This window comes from Oncorhynchus clarkii, chromosome 29 (genome assembly GCF_045791955.1).
Source record: "Oncorhynchus clarkii lewisi isolate Uvic-CL-2024 chromosome 29, UVic_Ocla_1.0, whole genome shotgun sequence".
NCBI lineage: Eukaryota > Metazoa > Chordata > Actinopteri > Salmoniformes > Salmonidae > Oncorhynchus > Oncorhynchus clarkii.
The window spans coordinates 25,134,321-25,154,506 of record NC_092175.1 but is presented as its reverse complement, the minus strand read 5'-3'; the positions used below and the strand labels follow the sequence as shown (position 1 = coordinate 25,154,506).

The following is a 20,186-nucleotide window of genomic DNA, read 5'->3' as shown; positions in this document are numbered from 1 at the left end:
TGGGCTATATTAGTTAATTTAGCAGACAAGATGTGCTTAGAATTCTGTGGCATTATTTTTTCTTATTTTATAGTATGAAGAATACAGTTGAACATAGCTTTAATAAAATAGAAAGGTTATTCTCCAAACGATTTCAAATGAAGTGTGCACATTCGGCTATTCTGTGTTGAGTGGTTAACAAATGCTCTGTCTGTCTTGAGCTTTGACACAGAGTTTCTTCTGATATGGTCAGGTTAGGTTATATTTGCTATTCTGTGAGGGCCTATGTTCCGAACCTGCTTCGGTGCTTTAGGTGCCAAGGATTCGGACATGTTGCAGCAGTATGTAAAAGGGAGATCCCACAATGTGAGCAATTTGCAGGAGGGCATAGTCATAGAGAGTGTACAGGTGGAATAAAGAAAGCACTGTGTGTCAACTGTGGGGGTGCCCATGTAGCTGGGATCCGAAGTGCCCTGTGAGAGAGAGACAGGTTGAGATTGCCAGAGTGGTGAGGCGGTGAAGAGTATAAAAGATAGCCAAAGGGTGAGTGAGTTGACTGGGAGCCCCTCATTGAGTAGACTCTTCAGGAGTGAGACCCAGAGAGGCTGTTTTAGTAAGGTTAGATTTCTTGCGTTTATAGCCACGGTGATCAACGTAGTGCACTGATGGAGCGGAAATCACAGACGATAGATGTGGTAGTTGCATCGGGAGGGAAAGATTTGAGTGTGAGAGATTTAAGTGCAGAAGATCTACAGGAAGTTTTGAGAAAAAGGGTTCTATCCACCAGCCTATGGCCTGGTGTAGGATCGTTTAGGGTCAAGTAATGGGATGGGGTGGTGGGTTTTGGGGGATAGTGTTTAGGTGCAGGTTTAGATGGCGGTGCAACTTAAGTTTTTCCCATTTCCCCTTTCCCTTAAATGTTTTGTTTTGTTACAATGTGGAATGCACATCCCCAACTGAGAAAGGCAGCAATACACGAAAAGCGTCTAATCCGCCGGGAAATTCACAAGAAGAAGACCCTAGAACATTTACAACTTCAATAGTGTAACGTTAGATGGACTTGTTTAGATGTTTTGTGTGTATGCTGCTCAGCTGCTCGTTTCAAGACTCAGGACGAAAGCAGTAGCCTGATAACATGTTTATGGTCACGTTATAGTCACCATGGCGCCCTAGTAGCAGCCTTAGCACAGAGCTCCTGTAAATGTGTACATGTTTTGTTTTTTTACTTTATAATTGTTGTTTTTTAAATCAGCTCTTTTGTATTTGATAACATCAAGTATTTATTGCATATATCTGGCGTTTTTTGAGCCACAGATTTTCAGACTGACTGACAGGTTAACACTTTTTGGCTTGGCTAGCTAGCTTTTGTCTGAACAATGCATCTGGACACAGTACCATCTTCTTTGTTTCACCTGGCTTCCAATTCAAGATCTTTTGAGAACATAATTTGAGGAGTCGTCTGAAGCGTGATAGGAATGGGAGATACAGAAATACAGCAGTGCTGAGGCAGAGGGTTCATAATGAAGATGACTGGTGTGGTGAGTCTTCTGGTGCCCAGAGCTGCTGAGGCATCACCCAAGTGGGTGTTATACAGAGAGGAAGAGGAGAAGTCCAGTGGCTATAAGACTCGGTCTGGTTCCCAGTCTTGCCCTCAACAAGATCATCACCATTGTCTACCATCCGCTGATGGTTCAAGCCATGAACTGATCCTCTATATCTGCAGAGGATGCAGCTTTCAAATGATTGGCCTCTACTGGCTGACCTTTCATGATATATTGCTTGTTTGTTTTTTTTGCTCGTCAAGCAGTTTGAGATTCCATGAAAAGCGCTATAGAAATGTAATAAATTATTATTATGTTGCAGGAGTATGTAGGAGGTAGATTCTGAGGTGTGAGAAGTGTGGAGGAGGGCATACACAAAATAATGTGTAGTTTCAGTTGAAAAAGAGGAGTGTTTCAATTGTGTGGGTGGTCATGTTGCTGGGGATCAGAAATGTCCTGTGCTAGTGAGACAGGTTGAAGTTTCCAGGTAGTAGCAGCCGCAGAGAAGTTTTTGGTTATCAGAGATTTTAGTGCAGAATAACTACAGGGGGGTTTGAGAGAAGGGGTTGCAGCCTCCCAGCCCTATGGCCTGGAGTAGGTTATGTTTGGGCCAAAGTAGTGGGAGGGGGTGGTGAGGATAGTGGTGTATCGGGTTAGATGGCGGTGCAATATCCTTTTCCTTATCTCGTGAACAAATGTGCTATGCACTTTCCAAACTGTGAACGGCATAGCGTCTAGTCTACCCGAAAGCCCCGTACAAAGAAGAAGAAGAGTAAACGTCAGAGTTGGGACGTCCCAAGGATCCCAGATAGCATGGACCGTAGTGGAAAAAGACCAGACGCGGTAGCGCCATTTTGAACTGTCTGCGAATGGCTGGTGTTGGAAGGACTTGTCCGGGAGGGTGCGCGAGTGATTGAACAAGCCGGGAGAGGGAGGAAAGAAAGTCAAGCAGGAGGGTGGCCCGCAACGTCTGTCCCACTATATAGCGCCATCATTTGAGAAATACCGCTTGCACGAGTCCATACCCGGACATACAAGCCCGGGAATCGAGCGCGCGGCTAGAATCCCACTCGCCATGGCAGGTAATGGTAGCTAGCTAACTAACTGATAAGACACATAGCTAGCTACCGGTGGTAATAACGGAACTGTAGCTAGCTAGAGAAGTCTAAATATAGCATTGCAATATATATATATCTATCTAGCTAGCTGCTAACGTTAGCTAGGAAATATACCGGCGGTAATGACGTTATATATAAACAATACTGTGTTTAGAGGTAACTGCAAGTCTAGCTAACTTAACTAACTGCTAAAGCTAACTAACGTTAACTAAGTAAGGTAACTCATGACATATCACTGGCCCTGAACCAATCATCATCACTGGGGTCCTAGCTCCACGTTCCTCTCACACATCATAACTAGCTAATATGCATCGCTGTCATTTCAAGCTAACAGTTAGTATTATACTGTTGCTAGCCACAGTTATACCAAAGACTATACTTTCCGTTACCATTGTGGCTATGGTAGCTAACTGTCTAAGATGAGGTGAGTTAGCCATGCGACCAATTATTGTTAGTCAAGCTAGCTAGCTTGCTAAATTATCCATAATGTGATAGTACTATCACGTTAGCTAACTAGCTACTGGTAGCTTGCTAGGCCTGTGCGCAGCAAGCTAACCTAAACTTTGAGAGAGACACCGGTGGCATTTGTGAGTTTCCTCTGTCCTGCATTGTGGGATAGCACGTTCACGTTCTCGAACCACCATTTCTATATGATGTCTTGCAATGGAAGGCTATTATCTTAACACATTTAGCAGGTTCGCCAGTCGCCGCAGACTGACTGGCGAGTTGAGCGGGAGTCATGATGTGAAAGATTAGTGAATGATGACTTGCCTCTTCTGAACAGCAGCTTGCTCATACCTGTACGATGTCCACCTTTAATGCCCCACCGCCATCATGGATTAAGCCATGAGTCACAGTTGAGTTTTACAGCTGGATGTAATTCAACTGGATATGGGATTTGATTTAATATTTACGTGTGCTTGAAAATGAAGATTATCAACACAATATAACTGCCATTTCCCTCAGGTGGATTGCTAGGTGTGATGATAAATACCTGGCTGAAGTCAATCTAATGCAGAATGCATCTAGCTATGACTCAGATTATGCATGAGATTTAGTGTAGGCTGGGCAAACCCATTTTGGTGATTTCTGCAGTGGTGAACTGTGACTATAGAACCTAGGCCTTCAGAGGGACAAAAAAAATCAAGAAAATAACTAAAAACATAGCTTAACTTAATGCGCCCTACATATCTACTGTAGTTGGACCATTCTAGTTCTATTGAAGGAGGAGCAATAATTTTTGAATGAATCTAACAGGCCTGGCCGTGCTTCGGGCTGCCGCACACACAAAGACCGAACCGGCATAGACACAACGTGACACACAGCATAAAATAATGCACTGTTTACACAACTCATGATAGCCAACACCACTATAACACCATCACCAAAAGGGACAACTATGTCACATCAAAGGTGACAGACTAATGGTCCTGAAAGAACAGTGACCTTAATACCTGTGCACTCTATGGCACTGAAGGAGAGCTAATTTTGGTCAAACACATAGACACGACTGATAGACAGGCTGCAGAAGTCACACACAGCATCATATAATGTTAAAGAATAAGCAGCCCATTCACTCTAGTAGGCCCCATGGAGTCATAACAATACAAAAGCACAACTACTTCATGTCCAGAGTCATTAAAAATAGTTTTTCAACCACTCCACAAATTTCTTGTTAACAAACTATAGTTTTGGCAAGTCTGTTAGGACATCTACTTTGTGCATGACAAGTAATTTTTCCAACAATTGTTTACAGACAGATTATTTCACTTATTATTCACTGTATCACAATTCCAGTGGGTCAGAAGTTTACATACACTAAGTTGACTGTGCCTTTAAACAGCTTGGAAAATTCCAGAAAATTATTTCATGGCTTTGGGCTAATTAACTTGATTTGAGTCAATTAGAGGTGTACCTGTGGATGCATTTCAGGCCTACCTTCAAACTGTGCCTTTTTGCTTGAAATCATGGGAAAATCAAAAGAAATCAGCCAAGGCCTCAGAATTTTTTTTGTAGAACTCCATAAGTCCGGTTCATCTTTGGAGTAATTTCCAAACGCCTGAAAGTACCATGTTCATCTGTACAAACAATAGTACGCAAGTATAAACACCATGGGACCACATAGCCGTCATATCGCTCAGGAAGGTGACGCGATCTGTGTCCTTGAGATGAATGTACTTTGGTGCGAAAAGTGCAAATCAATCCCAGAACAACAGCAACGGACCTTGTGAAGATGCTGGAGGAAACAGGTACAAAAGTGTCTATACAGTAAAACGAGTCCTATATCGACATAACCTGAAAGGCCGCTCAGCAAGGAAGAAGCCACTGCTCCAAAACCGCCATAAAAAAGGCAGACTATGGTTTGCAACTAAACATGGGGACTAAGATCGTACTTTTTGGAGAAATGTCCTCTGGTCTAATGAAACAAAAATAGAACTGTTTGGCCATAATGACAATCGTTCTGTTTGGAGGAAAAAAGGGGATGCTTGCAAGCCGAAGTACACCATCCCAACCGTGAAGCACGGGAGTGGCAGCATCATGTTGTGGGGATGCTTTGCTGCAGGAGGGACTGGTGCACTTCACTAAATAGATGGTATCATGAGGGAGGGGGAAACTATGTGGATATATTGAAGCATCTCAAGACATCAGTCAGGAAGTTAAAGCTTGGTTGCAAATGGGTCTTCCAAATGGACAATGACCCCAAGCATACTTCCAAAGTTGTGGCAAAATGGCTTAACTTCTTGAGTGTAGGGGGCAGTATTTTTGTTTTAGGCTAAAAACCGTACCCATTTGAAACTGCCTATTTCTCAGGCCCAGAAACTAGAATATGCATATAATTGGGATAGAAAACACTCAAGTTTCCAAAACTGTCAAAATATTGTCTGTGAGTATAACAGAACTGATATTGCAGGTGAAAACCTGAGGAAAATCCAACAAGGAAGTGCTGTTTTTCCTGAAAGCTCTCTGTTCCATTGGATGCCTTGCCTCCATTTAAAGGGATATCAACCAGATTCCTTTTTCCTATGGCTTCCTCAAGCTGTGAACAGTCTTTAGACATAGTTTCAGGCTTTTATTTTGAAAAATGAGCGAGAAAGAACCCATCGCGTCAGTTGATGGCTGGGTGCCAGCAGAGTTTTTCATGCGCAACGGCCATTTTCTCTCTCTCCTTTGGAAGAAGCTACATTCCAGTTGACATATGATCGATTATATATTGTAAAAACAACCTGAGGATTGATTATAAAAAAACATTTGACATCTTTCTACGCACTTTACGGATACTATTTGGAATTTTCGTCTGCGATGTCGTGACCGCTAGAGCCTGTGGATTTCTGAACATAACGCGTCAAACAAATTGAGGTATTTTGGATATAAAAATAATCTTTATGGAACAAAATTAACATTTATTGTGTAACTGGGAGTCTCGTGAGCGCAAACATCCGAAGATCATCAAAGGTAAGCGATTTAATTTATTGCTTTTCTGAAATTCGTGACCAATCTACTTGGCTGCTAGCTGTTTGTAATATTTTGTCTACTGAGAGAGATGTGCTTACATAAACGCTTGGATAGCTTTCGCCGAGAAGCTTTATTGAAATCTGACACCCAGGTGGATTAACAACAAGCTAAGGTGTGTTTTGCTATATTGCACTTGTGATTTCATGAAAATTTTATATTTTTAGTAATTTGAATTTGGCGCTCTGCAATTCAGCGGATGTTGATGAAAATGATCCCGCTAACGGGGTGGGTGCGTCAAGTAGTTAAGGACAACAATGTCAAGCTATTGGAGTGGCCATCACAAAGCCCTGACCTCAATCACAGAAAATGTGTGGGCAGAATTGAAAAGGCGTGGGTGTGCAAGGAGCCCTACAAATCTGACTCAGTTACACCAGCTCTGTCAGGAGGAATGGTTTCAAAATTCAACCAACTTATTGCGGGAAATTTGTGGAAATACCAAATACTAATTGAGTGTATGTAAACTTCCTACCCACTTGGAATGTGATGAAATATATAAAAGCTGAAATAAATGATTCTTTCCACTATTATTCTGATATTTCGCATTCTTAAAATAAAGTAGTAATCCTAACTGACCTAAAACTGATTTTTTTTTACTAGGATTAAATGTCAGGAATTGTGAACCTGAGTTTAAATGTATTTGGCTAAGGTGTTTGAACTTCCGACTTCAACTGTATATTTTTATTATGTTCCTCAGACTAACCGGTGGTCTAAAGTTTAAATGCAACAATGTTTCAGTCATGCGCTGTTGAAACTACCACAACTCAAAAACCAACTCAAAATATTTTTACCTCACTGGTTTGATGACAACCTGCAGAACACAGTTGGCTACGTTTTGGAATGATACAGGTTCACCAAAACAGAAAGATCACCACAACACTTTTTTTTTTCAATCACTCAATTATCATGTTGAAATAAATTGAGGTTGCACATCCTGTTAAAATCAACACGACAAAAAAACAAAAACAATCTGGGAATACTGTGTACATCACTGGTTGATGGACAATTTCTAGAAGAGAGCTAGCTACATTTTGAGGTGTTGCCAACACGGTAACTGTAACGCAACACATTTGTTTTGTTAATCGGTTCCTTGGATATCAGGGTGAAATCAATAGAACCGGCAGCAAACGTTTGGGGTGTAGTGCAGTTTTAAAATAACACTATTCTAAGGCCACATGGAAACTTGGAATAACCTATATATGGTTGGTTAGATGAGAACTTGTAGAAGGCTCATTTCTATATTATGAAATGGCAGATGTTGATTTTGGGAGGCTGCCATCACGGAAAACGGAACCAATCACTTTTTCTGTTAACCTCAACAAATCACGACCCGCCATAGGATATCAACCATGACAACGGTTGTCTGCATTTAAGTCGTAGTTTGACTGTCAAATCAGTGTATTGGCTGGTGGCCCAGCAGCCTATGACAAAATCAATAGTACAAAACAAAATATGTTGATCTGTTTTAAGCAACTGATCTTGTCATCGTCACCAATCTGAGGTAAAAAGGATGTGTAATTCGATCTGGTCAAAGCATCCACGTGTGTGATGTAGTAATACGCACAGTCCACATCATGGAAAGTAGAGCAACGTACATTAATTAGATATGCCACAATAATTCAGTTTTAATTTAGGATGGTAAATTAAGCAAATTCACAGATTTTTGCAGTCACATATTTCTCACTAGTTTAACCATTTTAGAAATAAAATAAAAATAAATAAAAAATAAATAAATACAGTGAGGCAAAAAAGTATTTAGTCAGCCACCAATTGTGCAAGGTCTCCCACTTAAAAAGATGAGGCCTGTAATTTTCATCATAGGTACACTTCAACTATGACAGACAAAATGAGGGGGAAAAATCCACAAAATCACATTGTAGGATTTTTAATGAATTTATTTGCAAATTATGGTGGAAAATAAGTATTTGGTCACCTACAAACAAGAAAGATGTCTGGCTCTCACAGACCTGTAACTTCTTCTTTAAGAGGCTCCTCTGTCCTCCACTCGTTACCTGTATTAATGGCACCTGTTTGAACTTATTATCAGTATAAAAGACACCTGTCCACAACCTCAAACAGTCACACTCCAAATTCCACAATGGCCAAGACCAAAGAGCTGTCAAAGGACACCAGAAACAAAATTGTAGACCTGCACCAGGCTGGGAAGACTGAATCTGCAATAGGTAAGCAGCTTGGTTTGAAGAAATCAACTGTTGGAGCAATTATTAGGAAATGGAAGACATACAAGACCACTGATAACCTCCCTCGATCTGGGGCTCCACGTAAGATCTCACCCCGTGGGGTCAAACTGATCACAAGAACGGTGAGCAAAAATCCCAGAACCACACGGGGGGACCTAGTGAATGACCTGCAGAGAGCTGGGACCAAACGAACAAAGCCTACCATCAGTAACACACTACGCCGCCAGGGACTCAAATCCTGCAGTGCCAACCTGATTAAGCCAGTACATGCCCAGGCCCATCTGAAGTTTGCTAGAGAGCATTTGGATGATCCAGAAGAAGATTGGGAGAATGTCATATGGTCAGATGAAACCAAAATATAACTTTTTGGTAAAAACTCAACTCATCGTGTATGGAGGACAAAGAATGCTGAGTTGCATCCAAAGAACACCATACCTACTGTGAAGCATGGGGGTGGAAACATCATGCTTTGGGGCTGTTTTTCTGCAAAGGGACCAGGACGACTGATCCGTGTAAAGGAAAGAATGAATGGGGCCATGTATCGTGAGATTTTGAGTGAAAACCTCCTTCCATCTGCAAGGGCATTGAAGATGAAACGTGGCTGGGTCTTTCAGCATGACAATGATCCCAAACACACCGCCCGGGCAACAAAGGAGTGGCTTCGTAAGAAGCATTTCAAGGTCCTGGAGTGGCCTAGCCAGTCTCCAGATCTCAACCCCATAGAAAATCTTTGGAGGGAGTTGAAAGTCTGTGTTGCCCAGCAACAGCCCCAAAACATCACTGCTCTAGAGGAGATCTGCATGGAGGAATGGGCCAAAATACCAGCAACCGTGTGTGAAATCCTTGTGAAGACTTACAGAAAACATTTTAACCTCTGTCATTGCCAACAAAGGGTATATAACAAAGTATTGAGAAACTTTTGTTATTGACCAAATACTTATTTTCCACCATAATTTGCAAATAAATTCATTAAAAATCCTACAACGTGATTTTCTGGAGAGAAAAAAAATCTAATTTTGTCTGTCATAGTTGAAGTGTACCTATGATGAAAATTACAGGCCTCTCTCATATTTTTAAGTGGGAGAACTTGCACAATTGGTGGCTGACTAAATACTTTTTTTGCCCCACTGTAAATCAATCCTCTTATGCACAATTTAACTGGGCACTCTAGAAAGAACTCCCCATAGTGACTGTGCAGCAGCCCATTCAATCGACTTCCCTATTCAGTGTGACAAAGTAGGCAGCGCTCTAAATATAGGCCTGTCTGCCTTCCAGCATGTATTGTAAGTTAGCCAGCTAAATATGCCTTTGCAATGCCTCTCTAATGATGGAATTAGGACTGGTCGATTTATATCGAATTCATTCGGGTTCATGTTTTGCGCAATATTCAAAATACCTGTATCACAAGAATCAAGGTTTTGTATTTTTTGTTTTTATGAGCGATTATGTCCTCTGTTGTCTTTTTGGTCTCATCTCCTTCGCTCCATCTGTGCTGTGTGCACCTTCCCATTTACACCGGAGATCTGAATATAATGACGAGATACTCATGTCCCTGCCCTAACAATCGTCGTCGTCGTCCCAAAGGCTGGAAGGCTGGCGACAAGCTTAGGTCCAAAATATTTTGGGCAGATTTTGGCAATAGTGAAACCTCTCGCTTTGCCTCTTCCTCTCTGTTTACACACACAGACACCAAGCCCCTGCCACTCACACCAACGAAGTTGAGAGATTTCTTCTAACTCGCTATTTGCTTTTGAGGTTTGGTCCAACAGAATCAGTCATATTAACATCAAAGCACACTGAGAAATTATTTTACTGAATTAGAGGAAGTTGACCCTTCTACCAATACCTTTTTATGTTCTAACTACGTAATTTGCTCTCAGAGAAGACACTCCTGTTTTAGTAGGATCATTGAACATTGATTCTGGAAAATGAATGCTCAATTGATTGCGTGTTGCATTGCGTTACCATGTAGCGCTAGCATCATTTTAGCCAAAGACTTATACTGTCTAGTCTGTTTTATAAATGCAATGAGCACCCAACACTATTTTATAAGGAATTGGCAACTTGTTCTCATTCTGCAAAATAAAGTAAGCTCCTTGATTTCAAAATCGGAACAAAGTGGAAAGGCTAACATCCTTTTCAGATGGACAGAAGGGTGTGTTCATAACAATTCAACTGTTATGCCTTTTTTTAAATAGCAAGTAGGTGGCAACTTGAAAAAACATTATCTGGCTATTCACTAGCATGTTGGATTGTGCTTGAAGTTGTTTGAAACCTGTGATTTTCAATAATGCGTGCTACAAGAGGTTAGTAATTATTAGTGAAAATGCATAATGCATGGTTCTGGATAAATTTGTAACAAAAAGGGCATTTTCATGGACAGACATGAGTGCCAGATCAATGATTACTGCAAAAAAGTTTATATTTACCCTAATTTCACAAGCTCAATTCATTAGATTATTGCTGAATGTTTGAAATGCAGTGTATTTGACCTTTTTAATTGTACAACAAAGCTTTTTTTTTGTTTTTTGCCCATACATTTGGAATAATCTAGATTTGATTTCTAGGCCATTTTGCCCAGCCCTAGATGGAATAAGTTATTACTTGTTGCCAAATGGCTCTATGGTGCTTGTATCACAATTTTCTGCAGAGGCAGATGACAACCTAATTTCAGAAAATAAACCAATCCCATTGCCTTTTATCGATAGGACATTAGGCTTCCCCCTCTGCATTGAGAACCTCATTGTCATAACCGTTCCTCCTGCAGTTATCACACACCTAACCAATCTACACCCCAAACTTATATTTGTATGGACAAATCTCACAAGTTTCATTGTGCAATGAAATAAATGATCACGTGGAAATGTACAACTCAACCTGTTTCATTGTGTAATGGCAGTTTTCAATCAAGTACCTGTCAGGACTAGTTATACTGTACCTGTATTAACCCAGCAAGAGAGAGAGATTTTGATATTGACAAATTTGAGGCTGGCTGTGCACATCTTTTTGGGGAAAGTTTTATATTTCTGATCTACAGTGCATTCGGAAAGTATTCAGACCCTTGACTTTTTCCACATTTTGTTACGTTACAGCAGTATTCTAAAATTTTTTTTTTTTAAATCCTCATCAATCTACACACAATACCCCATAATGACAAAAACAGGTTTTTCAAAGAAAGAAAAAAATATTACAACTAAATACTAACTGCAATATCACATTTACATAAGTATTCAGACCCTTTACTCAGTACTTTGTTGAAACACCTTTGGCAGCAATTACAGCATCGAGTCTTCTTGGGTATGTTGCTACAAGCTTGGCACTGTATTTGGGTTACTCCCATTCTTCTCTGCAGATCCTCTCAAGCTCTGTCAGGTTGGATGGGGTGGGTCGCTGCACAGCTATTTTCAGGTCTCTCCGGAGATGTTAAATCGGGTTCAAGTCCTGGCACTGACTGGGCAACTCAAGGACATTCAGAGACTTGTCCCGAAGTCACTCCTGCATTGTCTTGGCTGTGTGCTTAGGGTTGTTGTCCTGTTGTAAGGTAAACCTTCGCCCCAGTCTAAAGTCCTGAGCACTATGGAGCAGGTTTTCATCAAGGATCTCTCAGTACTTTTGCTCCATTCATCTTTCCCTCGATCATTACTAGTCTCCCAGTCCCTGCTGCTGAAAAACATCCCCACAGCGTTATTCTGCCACCACCATGCTTCACTGTAGGGATGGTGCCAGGTTTCCTCTCAATGTGACCCTTGGCATTTAGCCCAAAGAGTTCAATCTTGATTTCATCAGACCAGAGAATCTGGTTTCTCATGGTCTTGAGTTTTTTTAGGTGCCTATTGGCAAACTCCCAAGCGGGCTGTTATGTGTCTGTTACTGAGGAGTGGCTTCCGTCTGGCCACTTCTCCCCCGATTGCTCAGTTTGGCTGAGCAGCCAGCTCTAGGAAGAGTTGGTGGTTCCAAACTTCTTCCATTTAAGAAAAATGGAGGCCACTGTGTTCTTGGGGACCTTCTATACTGCAGAAGTTTTGGTACCTTTCCCCAGATCTGTGCCTCGACACAATCCTGTCTCGGAGCTCTACGGACAATTCCTTCGACCTCATGGCTTGGTTTTTGCTCTGACATGCACTGTCAACTGGGACCTTAGGCAGATGTGTGCCTTTCCAAATCCTGTCCAATAAATTGAATTTACCACAGGTGGACTTCAATCAAGTTGTAGAAACATCTCAAGGATGATCAATGGAAACAGGATGCACCTGAGCTCAATTTCAAAGCTCATAGCAAAGGGTCTGTTTGTCATTATGGGGTATTGTGTGTAGATTGAGGGGGGAAAAGATTTAAGGCTAATGTAACAATTGGAAAAAGGTCAAGGGGTTTGAATACTTTCCAAATGCGCTGTATTATAGAAATATCGTACTGTAGTATTCCCCCTGCTTTGACCTAGTGTATGTTGGACCTTTTGACATTAACTGCTGTTGATCTTGAGCTGTGCCTCAGTGCCTGCGAGTTGTATTGTCAATAGGCTGTGGAAGTACAGTCCTAGGCCATTGCTGTTAATTTCTACTGTATTGTCTGTCCATGAAGTATGTTATTAAAGACAAATTGGCTTATTGCACGAGATCAGACCAAGACAGACACAGAATGACCTTCTGAGACTGTCTACACATTTTCTCACTGCAATGGTCAGGATACAGGCTCCCCCCTCTCTTCTAAACTCCTCTTCCTGTCAGATTTGTAACGTAAACCGTCATGCGATATCTTGATCCGTAACTGTCATTCTGCCATTTCAGGAACTGGAGGTGGGAGCAATGACGTGCAGTGGTGCTTCTCACAGGTGAAGGGTGCCATTGATGATGACGTGGCCGAAGGTAAGAGCCCTTACTCACATTGTGCAGTACCACTGTTGCTATGACCAATGGCAGTACTTGTTGCAGAATCATCATGGAGTCCTAGTAGTTGTTAATCATTAGTAATTTATTGTAAACTATTGTGCTGGATAAATCCTAGTCAATGAGACACGCTCATCTACTTATCTTGCATTCCCTTGTGGTCACCCATGTCTCCTAATCTCCCTAAATATCACACTGCTATCCTTGCAAACAGTCTAACACTATGTGCAAGAGTGGCTGCGAAGTTGATTTCTGACAGTGGCTTGCTTGCTGCTTTCATGCTGACAGTTTGTCTGAACATCCAACAAAGGTGCACTGTATGCCGAGTTGCCAAGCAATTATATCATCTCCTGCAAATCCTCAGATCTGCCAACCTGCACATGTTTTACGTACCATGACTGTAATTTGAGGTCCTATTGCGAAAAATACGCAAATAATAGGCTTCGACTTGGCACATTTTTGTTTTTTGACAACAGTCTGAAGTTGGAACTGAGCCAATCAGAGGACTTTGGCGAGGAGAAATAAACTCTTAACTCTGCTCTGGCCTTCCTTGGGCCCACCCCCAGTAGTCATAGTATTATTTTCCTCCCCCATGCTGGATGGCAGCCCTCCACTTCGTCCCCGTTGACACCAATGATGTGTGAGGAAAATGGTAGCGAAAATGGACAACGAACTTTTAGCAATAAACATTTTCCAACATTGTATGTGTTAGTCAACCACTATTTTGTAGTTATGTGCTCATCACCTTAGGTGAGGCAGCATTATGACGAAGGTAGTTAGCTACAGCATTTAGTTTTTTGCCGGCACATGCTTTGATCCCCGCAACCATAGTAGGAGGAAGCGCATTGACTAGCAAGGAAGTGCGTGTTGTTGTGATAGTTCAGTGTGTGTGTTGCTACGTGGTAGAAAACAGACACGGCAGAGAGCTGTTACACTAATATCGCTCTTCAGAGAAAGTCATGTCAGGCTGTTAGATTAGTAGGCCTATAATAATCAGTTCTTGATCTGACCTCTTGATATAGCCATATGTTTTCATTTTTGCCATGAGAAAAAATATTGCAGTACTGGTATGTCACAGCCCTACTTGTATTTTGAATACCCCCTAAATTTAACCTAGAAAAATGTGTCATTGAGACCACCTTAATTTAAGTTAGGATCAAACACTCTACTACGGTGTTGGCTACAGTGTTTGATATAATATAAGACTCTAGGTTTTAGAAAGTCGCAGTTGTGTGTTTTTGAAAAATGCTAAATGCTCGACCTCCCCCGTACCCAACCTCAGGGCTACATCACCACCACCCAATCCTAGAGAGAGCCCTGATTTGTAGAATGAAACATATTTCTGGTTGGCTGCTGAAGAGCATCAGATTACCAGGTGTCCGTAAGTCTATAGTCTACCATTCCTACTGAGCCAGTATTCTGCCAACAACATTATTGGGCTAATAAAGGTGCATTTGTCTGTGATTTGAGCAGTGTGGGTGTCACGCTCCGCCGCCATGGCGTCCGCCTCTGGGCTGAAGTGGTAGGTCTGGATCTTAGATCAGTCTAAACCTGCACAGAAGGTGAACTGATTCACTGTGTGCACTGCTCATGGTCGTAGGTCAATCTCTTAAGGATTTAGTGTGTGTGTTACTCTGTAGACTGGCACTAGGCATATGTATGTGTGGTAAATGGGGGGTGGGGGGGGGGGGGGTGTCAGTCAGTGTATTGACAACGTGGCATTCAGCCTCCCCATCCTTACACGCGATACAAACACTCACCCACATACCTCGGCCCCAGGGTGTTCAGCCCAGACAATGGCCTCCTGCTGCAACCTTTCTCGGCATTGTCTTTCTGCTCCAATAGGCAACAAAGCGTGTGTGTCAGCCTCTGTCTAAAAAGCCTCCATACTGCTGTTGGTGTAATGTGTGCTGCGGCCTGTAGAAACTAGGTTACCGATCATTGTGTGTTTGCTTTGGATGCGTTCACATCCTCAGTAGAATACTATGGCCTGCCTCAACTCATCCAGGCCTAAGACTCTAGCTCCTAGACATCAGACAGACTCCCTAACTAATCCAATGCCTGTAATGCTGACATGCTACCTGCCCTTGCATGGATACAATGACCTGAAATTCCTTAAGTGTTGGATAGAAAATGATTGTGGCCTAATTTCTTGTTTTCCTGATGTTGTTCAGCCGACATCATATCTACTGTGGAGTTCAACCACTCAGGAGAGCTGCTAGCCACAGGAGACAAGGGCGGCAGGGTCGTCATCTTTCAGCAGGAAATAGAGGTATGGCTGGCTGCCTGTTTGGAAGTTTAGTTTGAATTCAAAATCTGCATTATTAATTCCAGTTATGTTTGAATGAAAAGGAGGTGATGAGGAAGACAAAAGCAAACATTTTCCAGCCTTTCCTCTGCCTTTCTCCATCCCTTACTCCATATCCTCTTTTCCTCCTCCTAACAGAATAAGAGTCAGCCACAGTGCCGCAGTGAGTACAATGTTTACAGCACTTTCCAGAGCCATGAGCCCGAGTTTGACTACTTGAAAAGTTTGGAGATTGAGGAGAAGATCAATAAAATCCGCTGGCTGCCCCAGAAGAACGCAGCTCAGTTCCTGTTGTCCACTAACGGTTAGTCAGTTACCTTCACCTACAAACAGCCAGTTCACTCTCTGGTGAACTTTTGTACGAGCTTTGTTTGGCTGTTAAATATATTTATATACTTGTCTGTTCTGATTGGCAGACAAAACTATAAAGTTGTGGAAGATCAGTGAACGAGACAAGCGACTGGAGGGTTACAACCTGAAAGAGGAGGATGGACGCTGCATCGACCCCAACACTGTCACTGCACTTCGGGTACCTGCTTAGCTAGTTGATTACATGCCAGGGGCTATAGTATAGAGAGACACTTGTTGTCACTGTGTGGGTGTTGCCCAAACTCATAGGCCCTCACCCGCTAACTCTTCCCTCTGTGCCCTTGCAGGTGCCCGTGTTTAGACCTATGGACCTTATGGTGGAGGCGAGCCCTCGAAGGGTGTTTGCCAACGCCCACACCTACCACATCAACTCCATCTCAATTAACAGTGACCATGAGACATATCTATCTGCAGACGACCTGCGCATCAACCTCTGGCACCAGGAGATCACTGACCGCAGCTTTAGTATCCTCAACCAGCTGTTAATTATAGTGTGTGTGTGTGTGTGGTGTACCACCAGTTTATCCTGAATACCTTCTCAGTAGTTGTTAGTCCCCCTTGACTCTAGCCCCTCCAAGACATTGTGGATATAAAGCCAGTCAACATGGAGGAGCTGACAGAGGTGATCACAGCAGCTGAGTTCCATCCTAACCAGTGCAACACCTTTGTCTACAGCAGCAGTAAGGGCTCCATCCGCCTCTGTGACATGAGGGCATCAGCGCTATGTGACAAGCACTCCAAACGTGAGTACCTATGATCACCAGTCACTTAGAGGCTTCAGCATCAACCTCTATATTAGGGGCTTACACATTTGACCACTGGCTTGAATGAATTCACATCGCTGCTAAGGACAGATGTGGGAATATCTTGGAAAAGGCTAGCTAGCACAGCAACATGCACTTATCGCTAATAGCAGTTTATAAATGAATGTTACCTCATCTCCCCCTCCAGTGTTCGAGGAGCCAGAGGACCCCAGTAACCGCTCCTTCTTCTCTGAGATCATTTCATCCATCTCGGATGTCAAGTTCAGCCACAACGGACGCTACATGATGACCAGAGACTACCTGTCTGTCAAGATCTGGGACCTGAACATGGAGACCAGGCCTGTGGAGACGTTCCAGGTGAGACTGGTAGAGGGAGTGTAGGGCGTACCAGGTGGGACTGGCAGAGGGAGTGTGTGTGTGGGGGTTTGAGGTTGGGGAAAGTCAACAGACTTGGTAGTTTGTGTGCATGCATGACTGTAAGTCGCTTTGAATAAATCTGTCTGCTAAATGGCATATTATAGGGTGTCAATAAAAAAACACATATTTTGACCAGTGGGTAAAATATGTTAATTGTGTAGATAATTCTCTAAGAAAACCAATGGTCCAAACCTCACCTCTCTATAATAACCCAGTCAAAAATAAGGAAAATTGCACTGCATGGATGCTGAGCAAGAATTAAGCTACCAGACAGGCTCCCATTGAACTCATCTTTGTTCTCGAATCCGCATGACATAAAACAATATCGAGGTAATATGGATATTGATTTTGAGACGTGACATGTAGCATTTTCATATGTTAGTATACGCTTTTCATATTAATGTGAAGATTTCTCACAAAAACAAGCTTATCTCTGTGAAATGTCAACGGAGCACTGAAACATGTCAAATCCTCAAGTTGCTTCGAGAAATCTGCACCGCTCTGTCAGCAGAGCTCTGTGCTTTTTATGGAATGTATTAGGTTACAAAATCCAACTATGGATACACTGTTAATGAAATGTTAGAGCGAGACCCCACTGAACAATTCAGAACATGAATAATCATATTTGTCTTGGTAAAAATGCATTTTATAACATAAGGAAGGGAAATTTAATCACCAAAAGCGTGTTTTCACCCACTGTGGGCAGAGTGGGTTGACACCCGGTATATTATTATATATGGTAGAATAATTATTTATTTTTATCGGCGGGTAGGTTTTTTTATCAAGGACTGACCCACCTCATTTTCTTTATGCCGGTTCAGACAATGTCCACTAGAGGGTTCTCTAAGATTATGTTCTTGCCGGACTGCTGCACTATTGCACCTTGAAAAAATTAGAACCCAAACAATGAGTTTTACTTTGAACTTATTTAATGGTGTTGTAAGCCATTTCAATCATTTGAATTAAAATGACCCTCCTAAATACCCAGAGTTGATCCCTGTTGTGAACTCTGAGCTGAGGTTCGGGTATGTGACTCTATGTTGAAGACCTTTGACCTGTCTGTCTCCCTCCATGGCAGGTTCACGAGTACCTCAGGAGTAAGCTGTGCTCGCTCTATGAGAACGACTGCATCTTTGACAAGTTTGAGTGCTGCTGGAATGGAAACGACAGGTTAGCATTGCCAAGTTCTCATTGTATTCATAAATGACAATAACAAGCCATAGGTTCTTCATTTCTTGTTTTAATCCTCTCCCTTATTTCCCTCTACAGTGTGGTGATGACAGGCTCGTACAACAACTTCTTCCGGATGTTTGACCGGGGCCAGCGGCGGGATGTGACCCTGGAGGCGTCCCGGGAGAGCAGTAAGCCACGGCAGGTCCTGAAGCCCCGCAAGGTGTGTGCCGGCGGGAAGCGGAAGAAGGACGAGATCAGTGTAGACAGCCTGGACTTCAACAAGAAAATCCTCCACACTGCCTGGCACCCCCAGGACAACATCATCGCTGTGGCAACCACCAACAACCTCTACATATTTCAGGACAAAGTGAACTAGATGTGTCCGTGAAGGCAGACATGACATCCACTACCTTCAGCCTCTAATTTTAGTCCAGGACAGTGATTGAGTGACAACAACGTCGCAGTCAACAACAACAAAACCTGTCATTGGACAAAACAGACTATGCCATGTTTCCAGGTGTGGAAAACTGAAACCTCATTCTTGCCCACCATCAGCCTCTGTGGCACAGTGACACGTCGCTCAACTTGTTATTGTTTCGGTGATGTTGTGCCAATCTGTGTGCCGCCCGCCAAGTATCGCCCCACCCAGCCCAGCCCAGCCCCAGGGCAACATGGGTAAAGAGCACCATTTTATATGTATGTCTGACAAGCACACTTTTTTTTGTTTTTTTTTTGCTGATGGTTAGAAAAATCAAAACACACCTAGAACCATCCCTATCCCTGTTCAACTCCTCTCATTGTCTGGTGCCATAGTCATGTTTTTTTATTAGTCAACTGCCAAGCTGTTTGTTTTTTGTTTTTAATTCAATTGCAAGAACTGGAGTTTTTATTTTTTTTCGTCTTCATAGTTGGAAAGGAAAAGGCGCAATGCTTGCTCACCGTTAAATGATTTGTTTTATTTAAGCAAGGTTAAAAGATTAATGTTTCGGCCTTCATCATATCACATTTCTTCACTTGTGCACGCACAAACAATTCATGCATAGGAAACAAACTCACACTTATTAAAGAGCCTCGCTGTCTCTCAAAGCTGTTGCTGCTGGTGGTGGACTGCTGCACCTCAGAGGAACACTTTAAAACATGTACTGACAGCATGTTGTATGTATGTAGTGTGACTGGTCCTTTCTGCACACACTACTAGATGCACAACCAATCTGTCTGGCCCAGTGAGGACTTATTGCTGTGAGTGGACTAGCAGGCTAAGGCTTGGGAGAGAATTGACTGAGTCTGGGAACCAGAGTTCTTGCTGTGTCTTGTTGAGTTTTTTTCTTTCTTTTTTTCCTGTTGACGGTTTTCTGTTGTCAAAGAAGTGCTATAGGTATCATACGTGATCTGTATCATTGTACTCTATTAGTATAACGCAAATGACATATTGAAACGTTATAGATGTGTGTAGCGTTTTAAGCCGGCATTTCATGAAGAACTGCCACCATAACAGTGGCTAGGTTCAAGGAAAATCCTGAATCTGAGTATCCATTACCATGATTTTGCTCGTCAAGCCTGTGTCTACACCAGTGAAATTTGAAGGTTGAAATCATGATGTTTGACAATAATTACAAATACAATCCAACTGTTGTAAATCTACAATGACAGGAATAAAGTAAATACTTTTTCTTTTTTTTTTACTCATGTGTCACGCCCTGGTCATTACATTCTGCTTCAGAATAGACTGTATTCCTGCCATAGTCTGAGGATGACATCCCTCTGTTGATAACCCCCCACATGGAAATATGAATATGGACTATTCCCCAGGTACATGACATTCTTATACAAGGACTTGTTTTTGTGCACCTTGGGTACATGCATATGTGCACATTCTCCAGTTAAAAAGGTATTTCAGTTCTCAGAAATATACAGATGCCAGTA

The 20,186-nt window shown here is 42.3% G+C and overlaps 1 protein-coding gene across 1 annotated transcript; it reads left to right on the top strand.

Moving 5' to 3' along the window:
- Positions 1-2,333: 2,333 nt before the first annotated feature.
- LOC139388057 (serine/threonine-protein phosphatase 2A 55 kDa regulatory subunit B alpha isoform-like) lies at positions 2,334-20,170 on the top strand. The gene is made up of 10 exons (XM_071134571.1): positions 2,334-2,602; positions 13,134-13,211; positions 15,407-15,504; positions 15,679-15,844; positions 15,957-16,069; positions 16,197-16,374; positions 16,488-16,652; positions 16,861-17,030; positions 18,169-18,260; positions 18,360-20,170. The coding sequence occupies exons 1-10, from the start codon at positions 2,596-2,598 to the stop codon at positions 18,637-18,639; spliced, it is 1,347 nt and encodes a 448-aa protein (XP_070990672.1). The 5' UTR covers positions 2,334-2,595; the 3' UTR covers positions 18,640-20,170.
- Positions 20,171-20,186: the final 16 nt, after the last annotated feature.